The 19,172-nt window shown below is 37.6% G+C and overlaps 2 protein-coding genes across 3 annotated transcripts in view; both read left to right on the top strand.

The window, feature by feature from the left end:
- The first annotated feature begins 31 nt into the window (after window positions 1-31).
- Window positions 32-14,013, top strand: LOC111254210 (uncharacterized). 2 transcript variants are annotated; one of them, XM_022814819.2, is made up of 16 exons: window positions 32-179; window positions 1,050-1,110; window positions 3,451-3,555; window positions 5,643-5,794; window positions 7,030-7,159; window positions 7,867-8,197; window positions 8,479-8,962; window positions 9,206-9,450; window positions 9,643-10,240; window positions 10,444-10,588; window positions 10,897-11,027; window positions 11,272-11,459; window positions 11,748-11,954; window positions 12,182-12,410; window positions 12,683-12,859; window positions 13,135-14,013. In XM_022814819.2, exons 1-16 carry the CDS (start codon window positions 177-179, stop codon window positions 13,447-13,449), a joined length of 3,501 nt encoding a protein of 1,166 aa, XP_022670554.1. In that variant the 5' UTR covers window positions 32-176; the 3' UTR covers window positions 13,450-14,013. The 2 variants fall into 2 exon arrangements, with proteins under 2 accessions (XP_022670554.1, XP_022670553.1); XM_022814818.2 differs by having other exon boundaries at window positions 7,030-7,282.
- Window positions 14,014-17,660: 3,647 nt separating this feature from the next.
- The window catches only part of LOC111253932 (putative glutathione S-transferase 7), a 34,040-nt gene continuing 32,528 nt past the window's right edge, over window positions 17,661-19,172 (top strand). Inside the window, exon 1 of the mRNA XM_022814189.2 lies at window positions 17,661-18,431. The gene's annotated coding sequence lies outside the window, so the exon portion shown is untranslated. The remainder of the gene's footprint in view (window positions 18,432-19,172) is intronic.

The raw sequence follows: 19,172 nt of genomic DNA, 5'->3' as shown, positions 1-19,172 counted from the left end.
GCGATATAATTGTATAACGTGCAAATCGTTGGATGAGTTTAGCTTCTTATGTCGATTAGTTACCAATGTTGTCCATAATAGAGAGGTAGAGAGAAACGGTCTTCACAGAAGTGTATGATGGAAGTTTAAGTTGGCCTTTAAAGTATATCAGGATACGATTAATATGCAATTTATCAATGGTAAGTGTAAAATCCTTGTTCAATTGAATAATGAATGTTTACTTGTCTAGTTAATCTGTAGTTCAACGATCAGATGGGAGAACATAGCGTTCATAGGAACAGCAACGTTTTGTTAATATAACAAAGTTACTATTTACTCGAATTTCTATTACTAGAATTTTAACGTCGAGTCTTTAGAAGCAGCTACTTATTTCATGATGTTTAAGATTGATTTCTTGATTATGGTTTTATAAACTATTACGATACTAAAATGAATATCTTTTCTTAGAAATCACAGAATAGCTAAGTAGTTTCCAAGAACTCGCTTGTAAAATTTTTAGAAGAAGGGTTTTTGGAAATTAGGATACAGTTATTATAGAAAGTAGGATATAACTATTATGAGTTCGACAGATACCAAAATATACTTAGTTTATGTAGCTTAAATGGAAGTACTTTTATACGAGTAAGTCACACTCTAATCATATTAAATATTGAATAACAATTAAAATTCGAAAGAAGTCTTACAAGTAGAAAAGTTAGCAGAATGGTACTACTTTGAGCCTTACCTTTTCGTTTATATTTATCGTATATTTACTGGATCTGATCCCGGATATTGTAGGTTTTTCATAGATCCTAGAGCAAAAACAAACCTCATGAAATGTATTGCAATCTAAGAACTGGTGGTATTAGTATTAATTTCATTATTTGTCAATACAACTGAATTTTCTTAGCACGTATTTTGCAGTAATTGCACAATTTTGCATTGCTTGCAGGCAGCTAATATATGAACGCCTGGCTAGCCCTACAACTGTAGTACTTTAATTGTCCAGTCACAGAAAAATACCAGCTCGTTACATTGACTTACAACTAATCAGAGAATACAATTTTCAGGAGGAGTCGGCATATAAAACTCCATCTCACTCACGACCAACTCATAGAAACTCCGCTTCAAGTAAGTATGTTACGATTGACTCTGCATTGCGTGCTTTTGATTGATTGGGAAACTGGATGAAATTATGAGAGATGTCAGGAAGCTACGTTTAGCTTTGGCACAAGATTGAGATAATAGTTTTTTGTATTGATTGAGCCGATCTTTTTACTCTCGAGGGCACGCGCTGGCCACGTCGTTTCATACCATTTGATAGATGTGGTATTTGTCAAAATGCTCCATTCGATGTAATAGATTGTATTAATTACTCACGCACTCAGCTGTAAGGTAATTTTTCGCTACAATCTTTTATGAAGATCGATAATATTCAGATAATACCAATTTAAATCAATTCTCGGTCGAGGTGGATACTGAAAAAATAATTGATATTGCAGCGTGGAACGCACCAAAGGGTGCAGCGATGGAGGAAGACATTATTCTTAGGCAAAAAATCCTGCTGAAAACAAAGAGTATCGCCAACGTTTTTGCTAAGACTTAAAATGATTACAATGGAGTGATTTTTGTTCTGAAATTTATTGCACAAAATTATTGTATGAGAGTTCTAAAAACGGTAGGATCTACCTACTATTGAAGCATACTAAGCTTGCTTTGTCGTTTGCTGACATATATATATATATATATGGTAGGCGGCCTAAATAATGATCGTGGGCATATGGCGCCCTAAATAATAGCCGTGGGCATATACTAATTCACATTAAATCAAATTATTCAATAAGTACATACAAATCTATTACAACTGAGTCGCGTTTTTCCGGTGGAATGACTTTATTCTGCGGCCGATATTCTTTATCGCCTAGTGGGTTTAACTCGATTGTGTGCGTATCGGGTGGTATTCCATTATACTCAAAGCCGACTGATAGGTTTCAACTCTCAGCTTTCAACGCTCGTACACAAGTCGGCAGCACTAGGCCTACACAAGCGAGGCGTCCCGTCGTTTTGACGTATACCCTGTTGTCGCTGCAACACTCGGTGCAACACACAGATCTCGGCTATTGTTTTTCCCGATAGGGTCTGTGCTTATTTTTTTCCAGAGGTATATCCGCACGTACTTCTTGCGGTTTTTGTGCAAGCTCGCACACATCGTGTCTACGTACGTAAGTGCTCTGGACCAAATATTTCCGCCTGGAAAATACTGATCCATCAGATAGCAAACAGCTTCCCGTGCATTTGATAACCCTGATGGAAGTTCGAAAAGAAAGGGCCTTAGGCTGATCCGACGTCCGAGCCGCACTCTCATCCGTTTTCAAGCCAAGTAGTGTTCACATAATGAAATTACACAATTCGCCGGAATTGTTCCACCAGACAGTGCTAGACTCCTATGGCATATAGTCTTGAACCACCCAAAATCACTCAGTATGTAAAATCACCCATGCTGTGGCGAAGAATATCCTAACACCGCTGGTCCCCGTATTTTTTTTAATGCCGCGCAAAGAATTTTTATTTTATATTTATAGTTTTTATTTAGCTTTATATTTTTAGAAAGGCTCCCTTGAGTATGAGACTGGAGAAGTCGCTAAAAGTAATGCCAGCCTTTGCAAAGTGGTATCTAGAAAGTCCGTTTCTTCCGAAGGAAAGTGTTTGTGCAACTTTATTAGCTTCCCCACCTCTCCTTTGCACCGATCCTGAAATCGAACCAAGCCAGGGCTGATCCTTGAAAATGTCTTACGACTTGGTCCGGTATCCATTTTCATTCCTTGTCAAACCACTAGTACTCCTCAGCTTATCGTTTGGGATACCGTTCGCCGACCTCCATTGGGTAATATTCCCAAGCTCCCATCTGTTCGAGCAACTTTTTTGTAACTTCACTCGCATCGGTCGCCACCAAAACGACTCGCGTAACTTTGTCATCGGCTGGCAGGGATAAACGCTTCATTGACACTCTCAGTGCGCTTATACAGCTATAGACGACTATTCATTTATATATTTAGGCTATAATATTTGATTTATAATAGTATATGTCGGAACTTCTTAAGTAAGATAATATTAGGCAGCTAGTGGAGGTTCTGCACTTTTGCGCATCGCCCATATAGTTGGAAATCCTATCATCAATTATGGTTAGTGATATCTTTTCACGTAGTCTCTGAAGCGAAGCAAGTAATTTATTGCAAAATTGTATTTTGACACTAAACATCCTGAATTAAATTATTCCACTTAGTAACGAGTAATTTGCACAGAACGTTTATCGAATTTCAAACAGTTTTTAAAAAAGACTAAACGAAATATCGAACACCATCGTTTTAAATAAATCAGTTACCCATAGTGTAATTGTGAAACAGATTACATTATTAGGCAGTTATTTGAATTATTGCATATACCTGTGATTCTTTGTGCTATTGCTTTCAGGTAGTGGTGCACGTAACAATTCATCAAATAAAGCCCCTGTCTCTGAAAGACAACAGCTTCACCAAATCCTTAGGCAACAACAGCTACATACTACACCAAAATCTGGTGAGCCATTTATGCCTAAGATATAGTAATTGTTAAAGCAATACTTAACGTTAGCCACAATAGATTTCTCTTGTTCATGGAGAACTTATTCAACCATCTGACTGAGTTTCAATATATCAATAAGTTGTGCAGAAACAACGTATGATTTTTACACCTAATTAATGAGTTCCGCGGAACCATCGAACTTAACATATTTACAATTCCATCTTCGTTACAAACTAGAGCCAGTTATTCCTAATATGAGTAAAGGAAATACCTCTTAGCAATCTGAGACGATGCTTGTATGAATATCAATAGTTATAAACTTGTCTTCGTAAATCAAACAGTATATCAAAGTTATAATAAATAAGTAAATAATTTCATAAACATTTTTCTAAATTATATAAAGCAGAATGGTTCTTAATTACAAAATGGTACTTTTACAGCGTATCTTAAAATATTAATTAGGGAGTGAGCAACAAAGTTCTAAGAATTTTTTTTTATATTCTACGGATAAGACCTTACAAATATACACAAGCTATTAAAAAAAGATCGGTCGAGGCAGTCTATAGTGCAAAACTATTTATTAATAGAACGTGGTGATTACTTATAAATGTAGCGTACCTATTAAATATACGTTTTCGATGAACAGCCAAAATTTTAAAATTTTATTTTTTATTATCACTGATGGTCGGAGCTTCAATAAAATAGGATTAGGTAGTGGATGGGTGTAACAGGGGGCGAACGCTAATTACAGAATTTCGAACCACCCGATCATTGTCAACTTATTTTATGCATAACTGAACAACATCAGCATTATTGATATACATGTATATGTCAACTTTTATAACTAATACAGTGATTTCTGTTTCCAATCACGCTTTTCGCATCCAATTGTTACACCCACGCAAGTCATGGGATGCATAAGGAATTGGATTATCACTGAAATATCAAACTAAAGCTAGCTTTTAAAGGTCTCCTACAGGCATACGTAGCTGTTCTCAATGTTTTCAATGAGTAAGAAATCTTTATTTACTTCATGTACAACGAAAATGCCGTAGCATAACATCTTCGGACCATTCATTGATCAACCCTGACTCATCTAATGTTTGAAATGAGTCAGCTATGTGATTGAAGATGACGCTTTGAGCCATAAAATAAGATATCATGATCGACATAGCCACTTGCGGGATTGCCACAGAAGTGGGTATTTTTAGATAGATAAATTAAAAATGAATGTACACACCTGTAAGGCTCACGCTTAGCTAGTCTTTGAAATACAAATATTTTTAATTCCGATCATTTTTTAAGGAACTCAGCTGTATAGGTGCTTTGATTCATTTACTATACCCTCAGTATATTTTGAACATGGCGCGCTGTTAGCGGCTGCTCTTATTAAAAGCAGCAAGCATTAGCCGGTTGTTTTTGTAAACAAGATTCCTAAAATTCATTCATCCATTCAGAAAATTCTCAGACCGAAAGTGTTTTACCCAAAAGCTTTGTAAGCGAGATTTCTGAATACTGCATATTTAATTTGAATTAATTTGACATGATGCTTGAAATCTTATATCAGTGGACTTACAGCGAGTAAGTCTTGATTAACAATTTTCTAAAGTGGTATGTTACAATTGTAATCATGAAATGGATTACGTACTGCTTGCACCGGCATATAGTTAAAGTGCCGCATAGATTTTGCTGCTATTCACAATCGTATAACTAATATTTATCATTATTCAACTCAATATGCATCTTAACGTTTATAATAAATAGTTTAGTCCGTTTATGCTTGGACTTTAAAATACCATTTTGTCTGATAGACATACACTAGTGTGCTGATTTAGCTTATGTCATTTTGTAACCCTTGTTGTGGTCATAAGCGAGCGCAACACGCACTAATTCATAGTATAATGTCTGCCAGGCTCTGTTATAACTGATAAGAGATTAATGTAAGATAAATTGATTAATGCATCTATGACTCGAATTTATTTATCATTGAACGCAGTTTCCAATTCTTTGGAAGTCGGGTCCTAAACGCTAGTTTATGGAAAGTAGAAGTTTATGCGAACTCAGTTTGTGGCGATTGACCTTTATGTATGTAACTGTTTCAGATTTTGAAAATTCAGTTAGATTCATCGAATCGGGCGTTGAGTTGGCTGAAGTTTGTGTGACGCCGAAGAGCACCCGAAAAAGTTGTGAGAAACGACATACTAGAGGCGAGACACCATTGCACGTAACGAGTGTACAAGGCGATTATAAACAGGTATACTTTATGCATGCTTAGATCTTTTACTCCGAACACTCTTAATGCCGGTCATTGCACGTGTTTGTTTTGCGGTACTACTTGGAATTGTAATGTCACAACCGTGGCATGTGAAAAATAGATTAGAAAATTGGATGTGACGAAAAACAGTTTCTTATAGCGGCATTTTTGCATTGCTTCAATCTGAAGCTACGTATCCACAGAGCCTTATGAAGCTAACCCTGGTTTTTAAAGTTAGCTAGACGATGCAAGTTTGTATTCATTCATTGTTTTATACTTACTAACGTTATTTAGGCAAATAACGTTATTTAGGTCATCCGAAAAATTATGATACAAATAGCACAAATTGCCATAGGGACTCAAGTTGACGCGCGCATTAAGCAGATTTTGCGGAGTTATGCTATTGTATTACGGCGTAGTCCATTCATACGCTTAGGTTTGCATATAATGTCATTTAATATCTGAACAAAGAAAGCAAATATACCAAAAGAAAGATGTCAAGGGCCATGTTTACGTTTGACACATAATCACAGGTAAGTTAGTGAGCTTATGTTGTTAAAAATACGTATCTTTTTACGTCGGGAGGATGAAAGGAACGGTTTACACTGATTGCTTTCTCAACTTGTAATTGAGATCAACGTGTACACACAAGGACGGTACAGAGGTCGCGACTTTTCGATATACAAAAGGTTTGAGGCGTGGACATAGATTTTATAACTTCGGTTTTCTGTGCTTAATAAAAACACGCAGCATTTTACCCGAATTTTAACAACAGATTGATTCAGTATGTATTCGTCGTCACTCTATATAACTCTCCCCCATTTATGTGTTCTTTCTCGGCGGAAATTCTCATACCTATTACTGAAGAAACTGCTTAATCAGATTTTGAGACCCACAGAATCGAGGTCGGTTATTGCTATATATGCTGAGCCTTTACTCAGAGGCCTCGTATTTAGATTTCCCGGCTGATTGTTAGTTATAATATGATAACTTTGTTCGAAAAATATGGCTTATAAACTGATAGCAATGGTGACTCTATGGTTTTTCGTGCAAGCTATCGCACTGCACACTGTAGATGCGAATCAATTAGGGTTTCTGGCTGTAATGTAATCGTAAATGACACATTGGTTTTTCAAAATGCATTTCATATTGTTAATGTATACTAAAATCATCTTAAGGTATGGGTGCACTCTGGTAGATACCAACAACATATTGTGTCTTTCGTTGGCAATTAGATCGTGAAACCTCTTCTTCGCCATAACGTGGATCCGGAGACATCAACGATAGACAGAAAAAGGACTACTGATCCATTGGTTGGGAAAACGATTCGAAAAGCCACTTCCTCTCTGAAGACTTGCAGCAACGGTGAGTCAAACGTTAGCGAAACCACTGAGGCAGAAGTAGACGAAAGCCAAAATAACATCTCGTTACTAACTACACCGTCGCCGTCAGCTTCGACATTACTGGACACTCCTCACATACCAGTCGGTAGGTTCATCGCTAAGGAACGTATATGATTTTTGATTTTGTCTTTTTATCCCCGTCACAAAGCGAATTTTGCTTGATTTCCTACGAAGTCTTATTATGTGCATACTCATGTGCACTCAGTCCCTCGTGTATATCTACCTAATAATAATCTAGAAAACTGAAACCTTCTGCGTAACAAAAGATACATCAAAGCATTTATGAAATGCTTTATTCGAGGTAAACTGTTAAGCACGAAAAACGATGAAAAAGAATGATGAGAAGCATGAAAAAAGACTCGTTAACACCAAACGAAATGTTGCTTTAACTTTACTACCGCTATTTGTATTACATTATTGTCATTTTTAGCACTACATCTTACGACTTGTGAAGTTACAATTGAGCATATAATGTCGAGACTAGCTACATGTATATTAGAGAGTGTTGCCTTGTTTTTTTTTTGTACCTAAAAAGCGATGATATGTTTTTAAGCTGTCAGTTGAACTGCCCGAATTTTTGAGGCACGATGCCTTTGCTTGGAGATGATGCTTTACCAATTACTACCACACATTTCGTAAACTAATATTATTTTTTATGCTTTAATGTAGGTGGAAATCGCCGACGCAGTTTATTTAAGATATCCAGTCCCAAAGTATTAGGAACTGACGTTGGCTTTACTGCCGGAGCAAGAATGGCATCCTCAGAGCAATCCCAACAAAATAATGGGAACTCCAGCGGTAGTAGTCGATCAGTTGGAGCCACTCAGCAACAACAACAACAGCAGCAGCAGCAGCAACAACAACAAGGCCAACAAACGAATTCGGCTTCTTCATCTTCAGCGGGTGGTCCTGGGTCGACAACTGGAAATAGTAGTAGTGGTTCTGCCGGAGAGGAAGTAGGCGGATCTTCAGCAGCAGCCAGTGCAAGCCCTAACAATAGGTCAATGAACATACATGCCATATTTACGTAGTTTATTTATGTTTCGAAAAATACAATTGTATCGCCTTAATATATACATGATATCTATACATGCCATATGTATAAAGTTTATAAACAAATCTTTCGAATGCAGGACGACATTAATGAGGAGCATAAACCTTACTTTATTTGACTTATATTTCCTATCGAGCCGGTTTTACCTAAACGCACTGAATGATCATAATTAGAAAGCCTTGTACGTGCTAACTTGGTGATGTGTCGAACATTTTGTGTAATAACAGTCGCTTGATTGGATCTCGTCAAGCGAAAGAAGATTCGCAAATGTTTGCTGCTGGTTCTGGTGGATCTTCCTCGGGATCCTCAGAAGGGGCAACAGGTATCTCTGGGAGGGCAGCTGAACCTCAGGGAATAGATGGAAGCCTCGCAAATGCTAAGGGTGGTGACGATGCTTCTGCTATACCGTCTTCCGTTACTACAGCAGGATCAGGGTCGGATGAGGCCTCTGCTCCATCTGTATCAGCTACATCCAGCCGTGGCAGTGGACAGGACAGTAGTTGTGAGCAGCAACAACAAGATGGAAACAACAGCAGCACTTCAAGCAGAGGTGGAAACGGTCAGGGGCAAATGGTTTTGACGGGAACCGGTTCCGATGCGGTGACAGATGGTGGCTCGTCTGGCGGTAACACCGGCGTTTCAGATGAGGGAGTGGACGCGGGCACTGCGTTATCAGCAGCTTCGGGAACTACTTTGGTCATACCAGTTCAAGTATGAGTATATGCTCCTAATCTCTTTTAATCTAATCATTTGATCTCGCTAATCTACTTTAATATGTATAGCTATGAGTATGCATATTAAAGGAGACTGAGCTTACCAACAGCTCTATGCTTGGTGCTTAAGCAGGCCGATCTATGAGTATGGTCCCCTCAATAATAAAAACCATGCGGACATCCTTCCCGTACCTCTAAGTAAATAAAGATGTTTTTCACCTCGATTTTACTTCGATTTCAGGGTGGTGGCATAAATTCGTCCTCTGGTGGCCAAAAGAGTACAAGTTCAGAACAAGAGCAAAGGGCAGACGACGCCGGAGAAGCCATGGACACCAGCGAACAACCCTCTTCAAAAGGTTCATTTCACGGTGCCGGCAAAAAGCGTCGTAAAAGTTTCGATAAAGACAATAACTCTCCCGCAGCGACGGTAAGCGGAGCAGCTTCTTGTTCACTGTCGGAACCAAGTACTGTAGGAAGATCTGAAAGGTTAGTGTTCAGTTTGCTTGAATAAATAGAGTGGATCACTGCCGCAGTGATCAGAGTTCAAAAAAAAAACTTTGCTTACTGCTGCGTGCCTTGATGCTGAGCTTCCAATGTCTGTGACTGATCTTTCGCTGTTATATTATAGAGAAAAGCCAAGTTATGACAACTAAATGTGATTTCCAATATATCTTGTAGATCGGACCGTGCCAAAACGGAGCTAATAAAGGCGGCTGCGCGTTCTCCAAGGCCGAAAAAACAGAAGGGCCGCAAGGATATAGAAAACAGGGGCGGTAGCGAAAAAGGAGAAAAAGATGATGTTAATAACGGAAAAGCGGAGAAAGACACAGCTGCGTCTGGTAGTGGCGGCAAAAGTGATAAGGGAGGCACAGATACGAGGAATGCCGTCTCAATAGACAAAAACAATAGCGACAACAAAGGATCTGCAGATAAATCTTCTGGGGCAACTTCTGAAAAAAGCAGTGACAAGAACAGCGCTAGTAGCGGAGGTAATGGTGAAAGTACTAGCGCCGAATTAAGCAGCGCCAGCGCTGCGAACTCTGGAGTGAGTAGTGGACCTCCTGGTATTGCTGCAGGTGGAAAGGCGGCAGAACGAAGCGACACCAGTAGCGGAAGCAATAAAAACAATAATAGTAACAATAATAACAGCAATGGCACTAATAACAATACTACTAACAGTAGCAATATCACTATCAACAGTAGCAATGCCAATGCCAGCAGCGGAAGCGATCACGAAGGAGGTGATAAGGACAGCATTGCATCGGGTGACTTAAAGGTAAGATATGCAACAAATGATGCATTTCATAAGCTTAAACTGTACCTTATGTGCTACTCAAAGGCTTTTGGCACTGAAGAAATTAACAATCTATATATATATATATATATATTGAGTTATTGGTACTAATTACTATATCTGCCATCATTTATCCTAATAGATAGAAAAATCAATTTTGTTGCATACTGCGCTTTATGAATCAGGTGCCGCCATTAAAGATTGTCCTGCCGCCGATGTCGTCTGCTTCAGGTGGAGAAAAAGAAAGCAATTCAAATGATGTTTCTGCCACTGTACCGAATTCAGCCAAAGCCAAACAGTTACCTTACATTGTCAACAGCCCTATTCCTGGTATGTCCCTAAGTGTCGAGCTGCTAGTAGGCGATTTACTCGAATCTCAGTTTAAATTTCCGAACATCTCTTTTAGCCTTGTAAGATACCGGGGTTTATACTTGAAATGAAAAGAATGGCTTGCGTGGCCACTAGACATTGAAATTACATACGAGGCATACACACTGATTGATAATTTTGTTTTACTACAAAGATTATTGGCTGAGGTGGAACCAAATAGTGATGAATCAGATAAACAACAATGCGAGTTACTAAATTATGTCCATTGCTGTGTACTTGTCGTCTATATTGTGCTACATTAATGATAGGTAATTCTCCACAACCAGCAAGTCCGGCGGCCAATTCACCTCTCGAAACGAAGGAATGGCGAGAAGAAAGTAAACGGGTAACGCGAAGTAGTCAGAGGGCCCAAATACATGACAGTAACAACAACGATGAGGTAGGCGCAGGAGCTTTTTATTATTATTATTCGGCACCGGATATATTCATAAACTCTAGTGTACAGTTTGTTATTTTTGGTATAATTGTTTGAAGCCTCATGCTTATGAATACTCGGGAGCAAAAAAGTTAATGGTGTGATTCACGATTGCGCAAAGGCTTTTTGTGCTCACCATGGTAAGTTGCTGTATAGATAATGCTGTCCCAAGGATAGATTGCCCTCTGACATGTTGGTTGTGTCATAGGATGATGCACCGGCCCCATCCAGCGGTAAAACGCACCCTCGAAAACGCAAAATTCGTAACACTCGTGGCTCAGCTGCAGCAAGTAATAGTGGTCAGAGAGAATCCGCTCGAAGTACAGGAGCTACTCAGAACAATGCTGCCGGTAACAGTATTAGCGGCGACAATCGAGGAAGCAGTAATGCTGACAAGTAAGTGTTCTGGATACAATTAATAGTAATAAACCTGATTAGTCGTTCCTTACTATAGCCTAGTCGCACGCAAATAGCTAATTTGCCTAAGTGTGACTAGCTGTGAGTTCGATGGCCAAAGGCATAGCGAGTGCTAATAGCCATCCGGTTTCACCGCTAAATGAGACTAAAGATTGTAAGTTAAGTTTTAAACTGAACAATTCGTTTCCTTACATCCTGTACCCAAAAACCTGCTGTAGTATCCTATTCTTGTCTTATTTGTGTTGATCTGTGCTTTGGGTAACGCAGAACATCAACTTCACTTAACGACGAAGAGGCCTTGGAGCTGCTTCCCCCTCCTGAAAAGGATTACTTTGGAGAACCATCGACAATGTTCAATCCGTACGAAGCCCTCAAAAACATCCGTCGTGCTGTAGACAAACGACGGGCAGCCCAAATCAGTGCGGAGATTCGACCGAAGATGCCGTTTAGCTTTAAGGATTATCTATTGAACAAGTATAATACCAAAAAGATTCTTTTTTTTCTTCAAATGCACAAGAGACCCTGAGTACTGAGTGAATGTCGATAATATTTGTTTTTCTTGAGGCTTGTCGAAAACAGTTTTAATGTATGGTCTAGTTCAATGCACAGATCCAATGAAGCTATAGCTTTTACTTTGCATTCAAGTATTTTCGCACGCAGTATCGTAGGAACCTCACTTTTTTGTTCTTGATATCGGGTAGATGCACGTATGCATTGGAGGGCAACCCGGCGTCTCGTCAAGGAATTGAGATGTCACCTCCGCCATGCGGGCTTTCGGCTCCTCTGAGAGACTTATTTGTAGAACAAGAAACTGCACGTTATCAGCTGCGCCTACAACAGCTCATGGAGCGCGACAAATTGGTGCTCGCAGCTGAGCAGGAGATTCTTCGTGTAAATGCTCATGAAGCCCGAGCTGCTGCTGGTCAGACGGTTAGTCATAAAGTTTATTTGTATCCTAAGTAATGTGTGTAACGTTCGCATGTTCAGTTATTTTAAAATCTAAGTATCTATGTGAAAATTAAAAATCTCGTGGCAAAACAGTTGCGTTAGCAATTCAAGCATGGTAGAATTATATGAACGTTTAAGCGTTTGAACGTGATTTTATATTAATAGCCATTGTCTTTGTTGGTATTAGACTAATCTGTTTGTATGTTGTGATAATTATTTTTATGTTTCTTTTATTATCGAATGGTATTATTCAGATTCCGCTATCGGTGACTACAGTACTGCGCGATATGGAAATATACAACACTCTTGATCCTGAGTCAAACTTATATAACCCGCGGACAGGAATGACCGCAGCTAACCCTCTTCTCGATAACAATGTAAAAGATCCCAGCAGGTACAATAATGGTCGATTATTCAAATCGTGGTTGCAGGTGAGTCTATGAGTGAGGTAAGGAGAAATCACCTCGAATCAATGTTACAATAAAAGTATGTTGGAAGCTTTTTTGTTATTATTTATTTTTTATCCTTATTTAGATGAGCTCATTTGTGGGAACAAGTAGGTCTCATGTCATATGTGGTGGGACAGATTCATTGCAGTTTGTTCACAGTCTTTTCGGCATGTAAGGACCATTAGCGATTGTTCTTATACACTTGTTGTTATTATTATTGGTTTCTATAGAGAACTTTTCGTACTTTTTCATCCCAGGATACTGACGATAAATGGGAACGCGAGAAAGAATCACTTCTTTTGAGGCATCATAGTGAGGCAGAAGCACTACGGGCGGTACAAACCATGGACTGGACTTGGAAAGCGAAAGAATGTATTCCGGCAACCCCAGATAGCCAAGGGGATTCAAAGAGTGATGTCAAAGCTGACGACAAGGGCGTTACCAGTGACAAAGAACGAAACGGCGGTAGTGAAAAGGACAAGCACAACTTGGAACGCAATCTAGCACTTGATCTAAACCTCTGCGTTCCAATGGTGCACGTCAGTGATGATTTTGATCTTTTGCCATCGTAACTATTCGCCGGGAACAAAACAAACTGTATTCTAGATAGAGCTCAAAAGGAACAGTAGCAACGCGGAAAAGTCAGCATCGTAATGTCCTAACACAGTCATGCACGACAGATAGATGCATTTTATAGGAACGTAATGAAGAACATAATGAAAAGGTAGATGGCACATGTAATGGCATAATGTGCTAATACGGGTACTATTGACAAACGAGATCCAGTGCTGAAGGACGACATGGACTAACGCGCTTTTTATGTGTTTGCTTCATAGATTGGATCTTGCGATTGATACAATATATTAAATTAATGTGACATTTTACTGTATATCTGATGTTGGCACACTAATGTGGAATCATACATTAGACTCTAGGGAATTTATTATTAGAAATGTGTATTATGGAAAGTAAATACGTGAGCCATACATTAAGTAGGTGGGTCCAAATATCTGAATATACCAGATACAAATTGTGTATAGCTTGTGAATATAGAAGATTATTATTCGTAGGTAACCTGGAATAATCCTATTGGTAATGGGAATATAATAAAAATACATGTCATATGTAAAAATGGCTGTTACTACTTATCTGTATGATGCCAGTCAGTCGATCCCTCTGAAGTAAACATCAATAGTTAGGTATTTGACAAAAAAATTCGATTCCAGTACGTGAATTTGTACAGCTGCATTTCTGTTAAGGCATGCAGAACGAGAGTAGAATAGACCCAAATGATCGTCCTTAGAATTCGAAATACGCATCAGTAACTTCTTTTAAAAATAGTTTTCTAGGCCATTCATTATAACGAACAATATCATGTGTTGAAGAAATGACACGAAGTACTCTAATTTACAAGTATTTAACTGATCTAAACAGCGTTTCATAGCTAACACTTAGCTGATCGTTCTATAGCAAGCCTCATACGGCCATATAGTATAGTTCGAAAAATCTGTAAGAAGAGAGGATTCAATACCATCAAAGGAACATAAAAGGCGAAAGGGTTATAGCTAACTTTATCGCCTTCTCATCGTTCGTCCTTTTACTAGGACGTAAACATGTGTTCACGTTCAATCTGACGTTTCAGCCTGGACAATTTTATGTCCTTAATATAAATCGGCACTTCGCTACCGCTGCACTATGGAAAAAATTGCCTCCTTATTTAGGTCTGGCTTAATGTCTCATACCTTCGTATGTTTCTCCAGTAGATATAGGAGTCTCCTGAACTACGGAAGGTTTTCCGTTTTGGTTACGATACAGCGTTAATTGATGTTTTTCGTCTCGGCGCAAAATTTCTTTAGGTGGGTGAAGATTTTAACGCAAGAAATCTACTCCCCTTACATTTACTGTCTGCGATGTTTCTGAAATCAGCAATTCTATCCGGTCCTGTTCTAGGTTTTTTCAGAGGATCCAGTTTCTTCATTTCCGTAGAACTATCGCATTTTACGTATCCTAAAGTCTATAGAGTGCTCGCCATTTAAATGTAGCCCTCACATGATATTTAGTTTATCTATCGCAAATTAAATTTATTTTTCTTGGTCGACCCTGGGCACACAATTGATCACAATTTACATCTCTCGAGAACATTTATTACGCATTTCGTGACCACGCAACCTCAACCATACCTTATTTGTTCGAGACTATTCTTGAGCGATACTTGTGCCTTGATATTTACGTTTAATAATAAAGCGTTCAATTTTTTTATGTATTTAGTTCGATGGCCAGATTTTGCTAATACTGCTAATAGCAACATAGGAATTACATATAGATAAGCGTAAATATATACGCAGGCCGACTAGGTGGTTTCAGCATATTGAACTACATCTGAGGAAAGGTTTTAGTTGCATCATTCGGTAGAGGTTTGAATTTTTAGCTAGTCGTTTCAAAACTGGCTTTTAAAGAATTATCTGGCTTATTCGTTCAAAGTAAATTGTCGTTCATGCAAGATGTCACTTTGCCAGTAGTTTCGTATTATGTATGAACTGTTATGCCATTTAGCGTAAGGCTGTCTAATATGCTGTTGACCGGGTTTCCACAACAAACCCGCAGGAAAACACTGACATACGTCAGATATGATATCACATTTGGAAAACGTGCCGAAATGAAAATTATTTTGCAGCATATTCGACTATCTTAATCTTTGCACGTTACAAACTTTCAGTTTAAGCCCATATTGGATTTGTATTAATGGAAGTATACCTAGTATTGAATCACATTTCTTTACGAGATCAATAATCACGTTATTAAAATTATTCTGATTGATGATTATCTGGTGATTGATTCTATTATTTACATTGTAAGTTATAGTTATTTTTTGCTTTGTCATTTTTATGTTTTAGTGATAATTTAGTTTTAATAAATTACGTTCATTTTAAATAAAGTGTACAACAATGTACAGTAAGTTGTATACGCTTTTTATATAAGCAAAATAGTAATTTTTGAGTTTTTTAGAGAGTTTTATTGAGCACTATAGATTGCTTTTTTTTTATTACGTATATATATATATATATATGTAATATAAAAAAAAAAATATATATATATATATAGTATTTACGTTAGTTGTTTTAGTTACAAAAGTCTTACAATATGATTATTTGAAAAAATTATAGACATGTATTTTTAATATCATGAAAATACGATAAAAAGATTTCAAGTTAAATTTAAACTAATTACTTTCAAAATAAAATATATTAATACAGTGTATATATATATATATATATATATATATATAAACACTGCGTCACCTTTCGCAGAATACTGAATTTAACTTCGGGCATGTATGTAATGATATATATATATATATTAGCTTGAACCCTTGAGACATTTAATGATACTAAATACAGGTTTTTGATTTTTTACTTAAGGACTTATCCAGTAGTCTATGTCCATGATCCTTCCCATTAAAACTCGTATTGCCCATCGGTACCACAGCTAATGGCAAAAAAATTATATGTTATTCTTTATATTTCTATACGCAGTGATCGTCCTACGCTCCCTGCATACGTCATCAAAGCGTCTGAATGAAACTAGATCTTGCTAACTTGAACACAAGTTTCTATTTATGGATTTTTGATCGGCACATATGAGAGTTTAATTTTTCTATTCTTTAAAATATAAGATAAAATAAACCAGAAACATAAAAAAGGTAAATATGACATTCTACACTGATGTTCGCAAGTGACTATGTTTATTTGAATAAACATAAGTGGAGAGCTTATTTTACAAAAACTATATAGATCATCTGCTGATCATCTTTTCTACAGGTAAATTTGGCAAATACAGGTGTGTAAACAGCTTGTTCGATTATACATAATTCGAGGATACTCTAAATGCTCGAAAGGTGTGAAGTTATTATTGTTGCAATTGTCGTTGCATCAATGAGCCCGATTCGTATGAGCTTGTTCCGACCTGGAGTTGGTGCTTTTTATGGCTTACATTAGAAAATATTTTTAATTCTTATATTTTATTTTGATTCAGTATCAATCAGCGATAGTATAATACTAAAATGAATATGAAATTAGAAAATTCAGATATATAGAACAACTTTGAACTCTACCGGCGTTTTGGCGTTTTTTTTTTAACACGCTGATTATTATTATTTAAAATTGCATCATTAAACAATTATTCTTATAACAGTTATATTCAGATTTCACTCAGCTTTTGGGACGCGACAGTCCGAATCCACAACGACTATTCATGTCATTTGTTGCTCTATTTACATTTATTCTTCAAACACATCCCTAACTCTTAGCTAGTATAGCTTATATTTCAATAGTACTAATTGATTAAAAAAAAGTACACTATTTAGTTTTGATGATATAGAAAATACTTTTTATTCATATCTTCACAGGAGACAACTGCTGGATTGCCTTACGCTAACTTTTGAGAGAGAAACTACTTCATCGTTTATAATACGGTCGAGCCCACTCTTTTAGAGCTTTGGTTTTATTTATTAGATCACTATAAATATAATTCTTTGTCTTTTCATAACCTTTCTTTGTAATCCGAATCCATGTCCATCTTGTCATAAAGGATCCACTCGCCACTTTTTCTTCATTTAAGGTAGAATTTTTGTAATAGTTCGATAACATGTTACATTCTGTGCTATCAACATCATGAGTTTGCCGCGAGTTACGCGAAATTTGGCGGGCGATTTTAACATGCGTCTATTGTCAAGCTCGCGGTACCGCTAATTTAATAGGACGTCCTTAATGTATAAACGCCGAGAATAGCCCTGTTGCGATTTCGACCAGAAAAATGTCCTAGCTATAATAGGCTAACGATTTTATGCATTGTGTAAAGTGTAAATTCTGCGTAAGCATAAATTAATTGAACATCGATAATATTCTGAAAAAATTAGTGGTGCTCACTACGATCTGTTATTACAACTATACATCTATCTGCATCGACCCCGGCAATGTATACGCAGATATGAGCATTGATATTTAACAAACGCAGTTCATTTAACTCAGCTGCATTGACATTTGCTGCCCAAAGGCACGCAAGCGTTTCGGTCTAAAAATATAGGGTTCAAATAGAAAGTGTACTCTCTGTCACAAAATATCGAAGAATTGTCTTAAAATGTAACACACGGTATATAGCTCATCAGGGTATCGTACTCTTAGCAGACGTCTGCGTTATCTACATACGGTAAATCCTAGGCCGTAGATCCCTATTGGATTGGAAGTGTATTGGATAGCTTTAGCCCACTGGTTGTTAATATTGGATAGTAGACGTCTGTGCCTTGCTCCCAGGTGCAAAGTCGAGCTACCATTATTTCCGACTTTGAGAAGATTACCACCGCCCGAAAGCAGAAACACTTAACGGTTAACAAAATTACTCGGGAAGTCAGTCTAGATATACTGGCAACACCTACCTCGTCAATACCGTGTCGCGCATCAGTTATCCAAAAATTTTCTACAGTTAAGTGGGAATGATAGTGATAGATTATAAAGCCCAAGATAAAAACCCAAGGAGAGGATAAATCGTATCAACAAAGGTACGTTTTTTGGTTGAATATAAGGTTCGCCCTATCATGAGGTAACACAGCACATTATTCTGTGGCTAAGATTGTGACCATAGATGTCACACCATACAACTCAAATAAACGCCATCGCTTTACCACTCTGTTTTTTACTGATTTATTCTGCTTCTCATTTTTATTAGGATGCTTGTACTTTATACTGAGTTCAACGAGTTACTACAAGCTAGCCTCCTATTATCTTCACAGGACTTCTTCTAATGTGAACTGGTAGCAAAAAGTTTTGTTCTAGTTTCTTTGCATCGTCGACAATCCCATATATACAAAAAACCGGTACTATCTTCAATCTTATCTTCACAAACTACGAAAACTCATTCAGTAATGCTAACAGCCTTCGCTGTTAATCTAACTACGTGGCTATTCATTCAGTGAAACAGTCCGCGGCTGCTCATATAAAATAGTTGAAATATATGAAGACCAGCTACGTCCTCAATACTTGATTAATATTTAGAGCTTTACATCCGGTATTGCCGTTAAGCATTGCGCTGCACGGCTAGTATCTACCACGAGATGAAGCGTGTTTGCCCCGTTTCGATTCTAGATGATCCTAAGTTTAGTAGGTAAATACCTAATTACTTAACCATCACGGAAATCCTGATAGTCCCACCGGGATCTCATGAACTAGTTTTCGTTACACCAAATTTAATTAAACCTTTATTGTCCCACCTTGTCGATTTCTTCGGATTGATATATATCTAT

Source organism: Varroa destructor, unplaced genomic scaffold (assembly GCF_002443255.2).
Source record: "Varroa destructor unplaced genomic scaffold, Vdes_3.0 BEIS01000007.1, whole genome shotgun sequence".
In the NCBI taxonomy this organism is placed as follows: domain Eukaryota; kingdom Metazoa; phylum Arthropoda; class Arachnida; order Mesostigmata; family Varroidae; genus Varroa; species Varroa destructor.
This window is presented reverse-complemented; position numbering and strand designations above follow the sequence as displayed.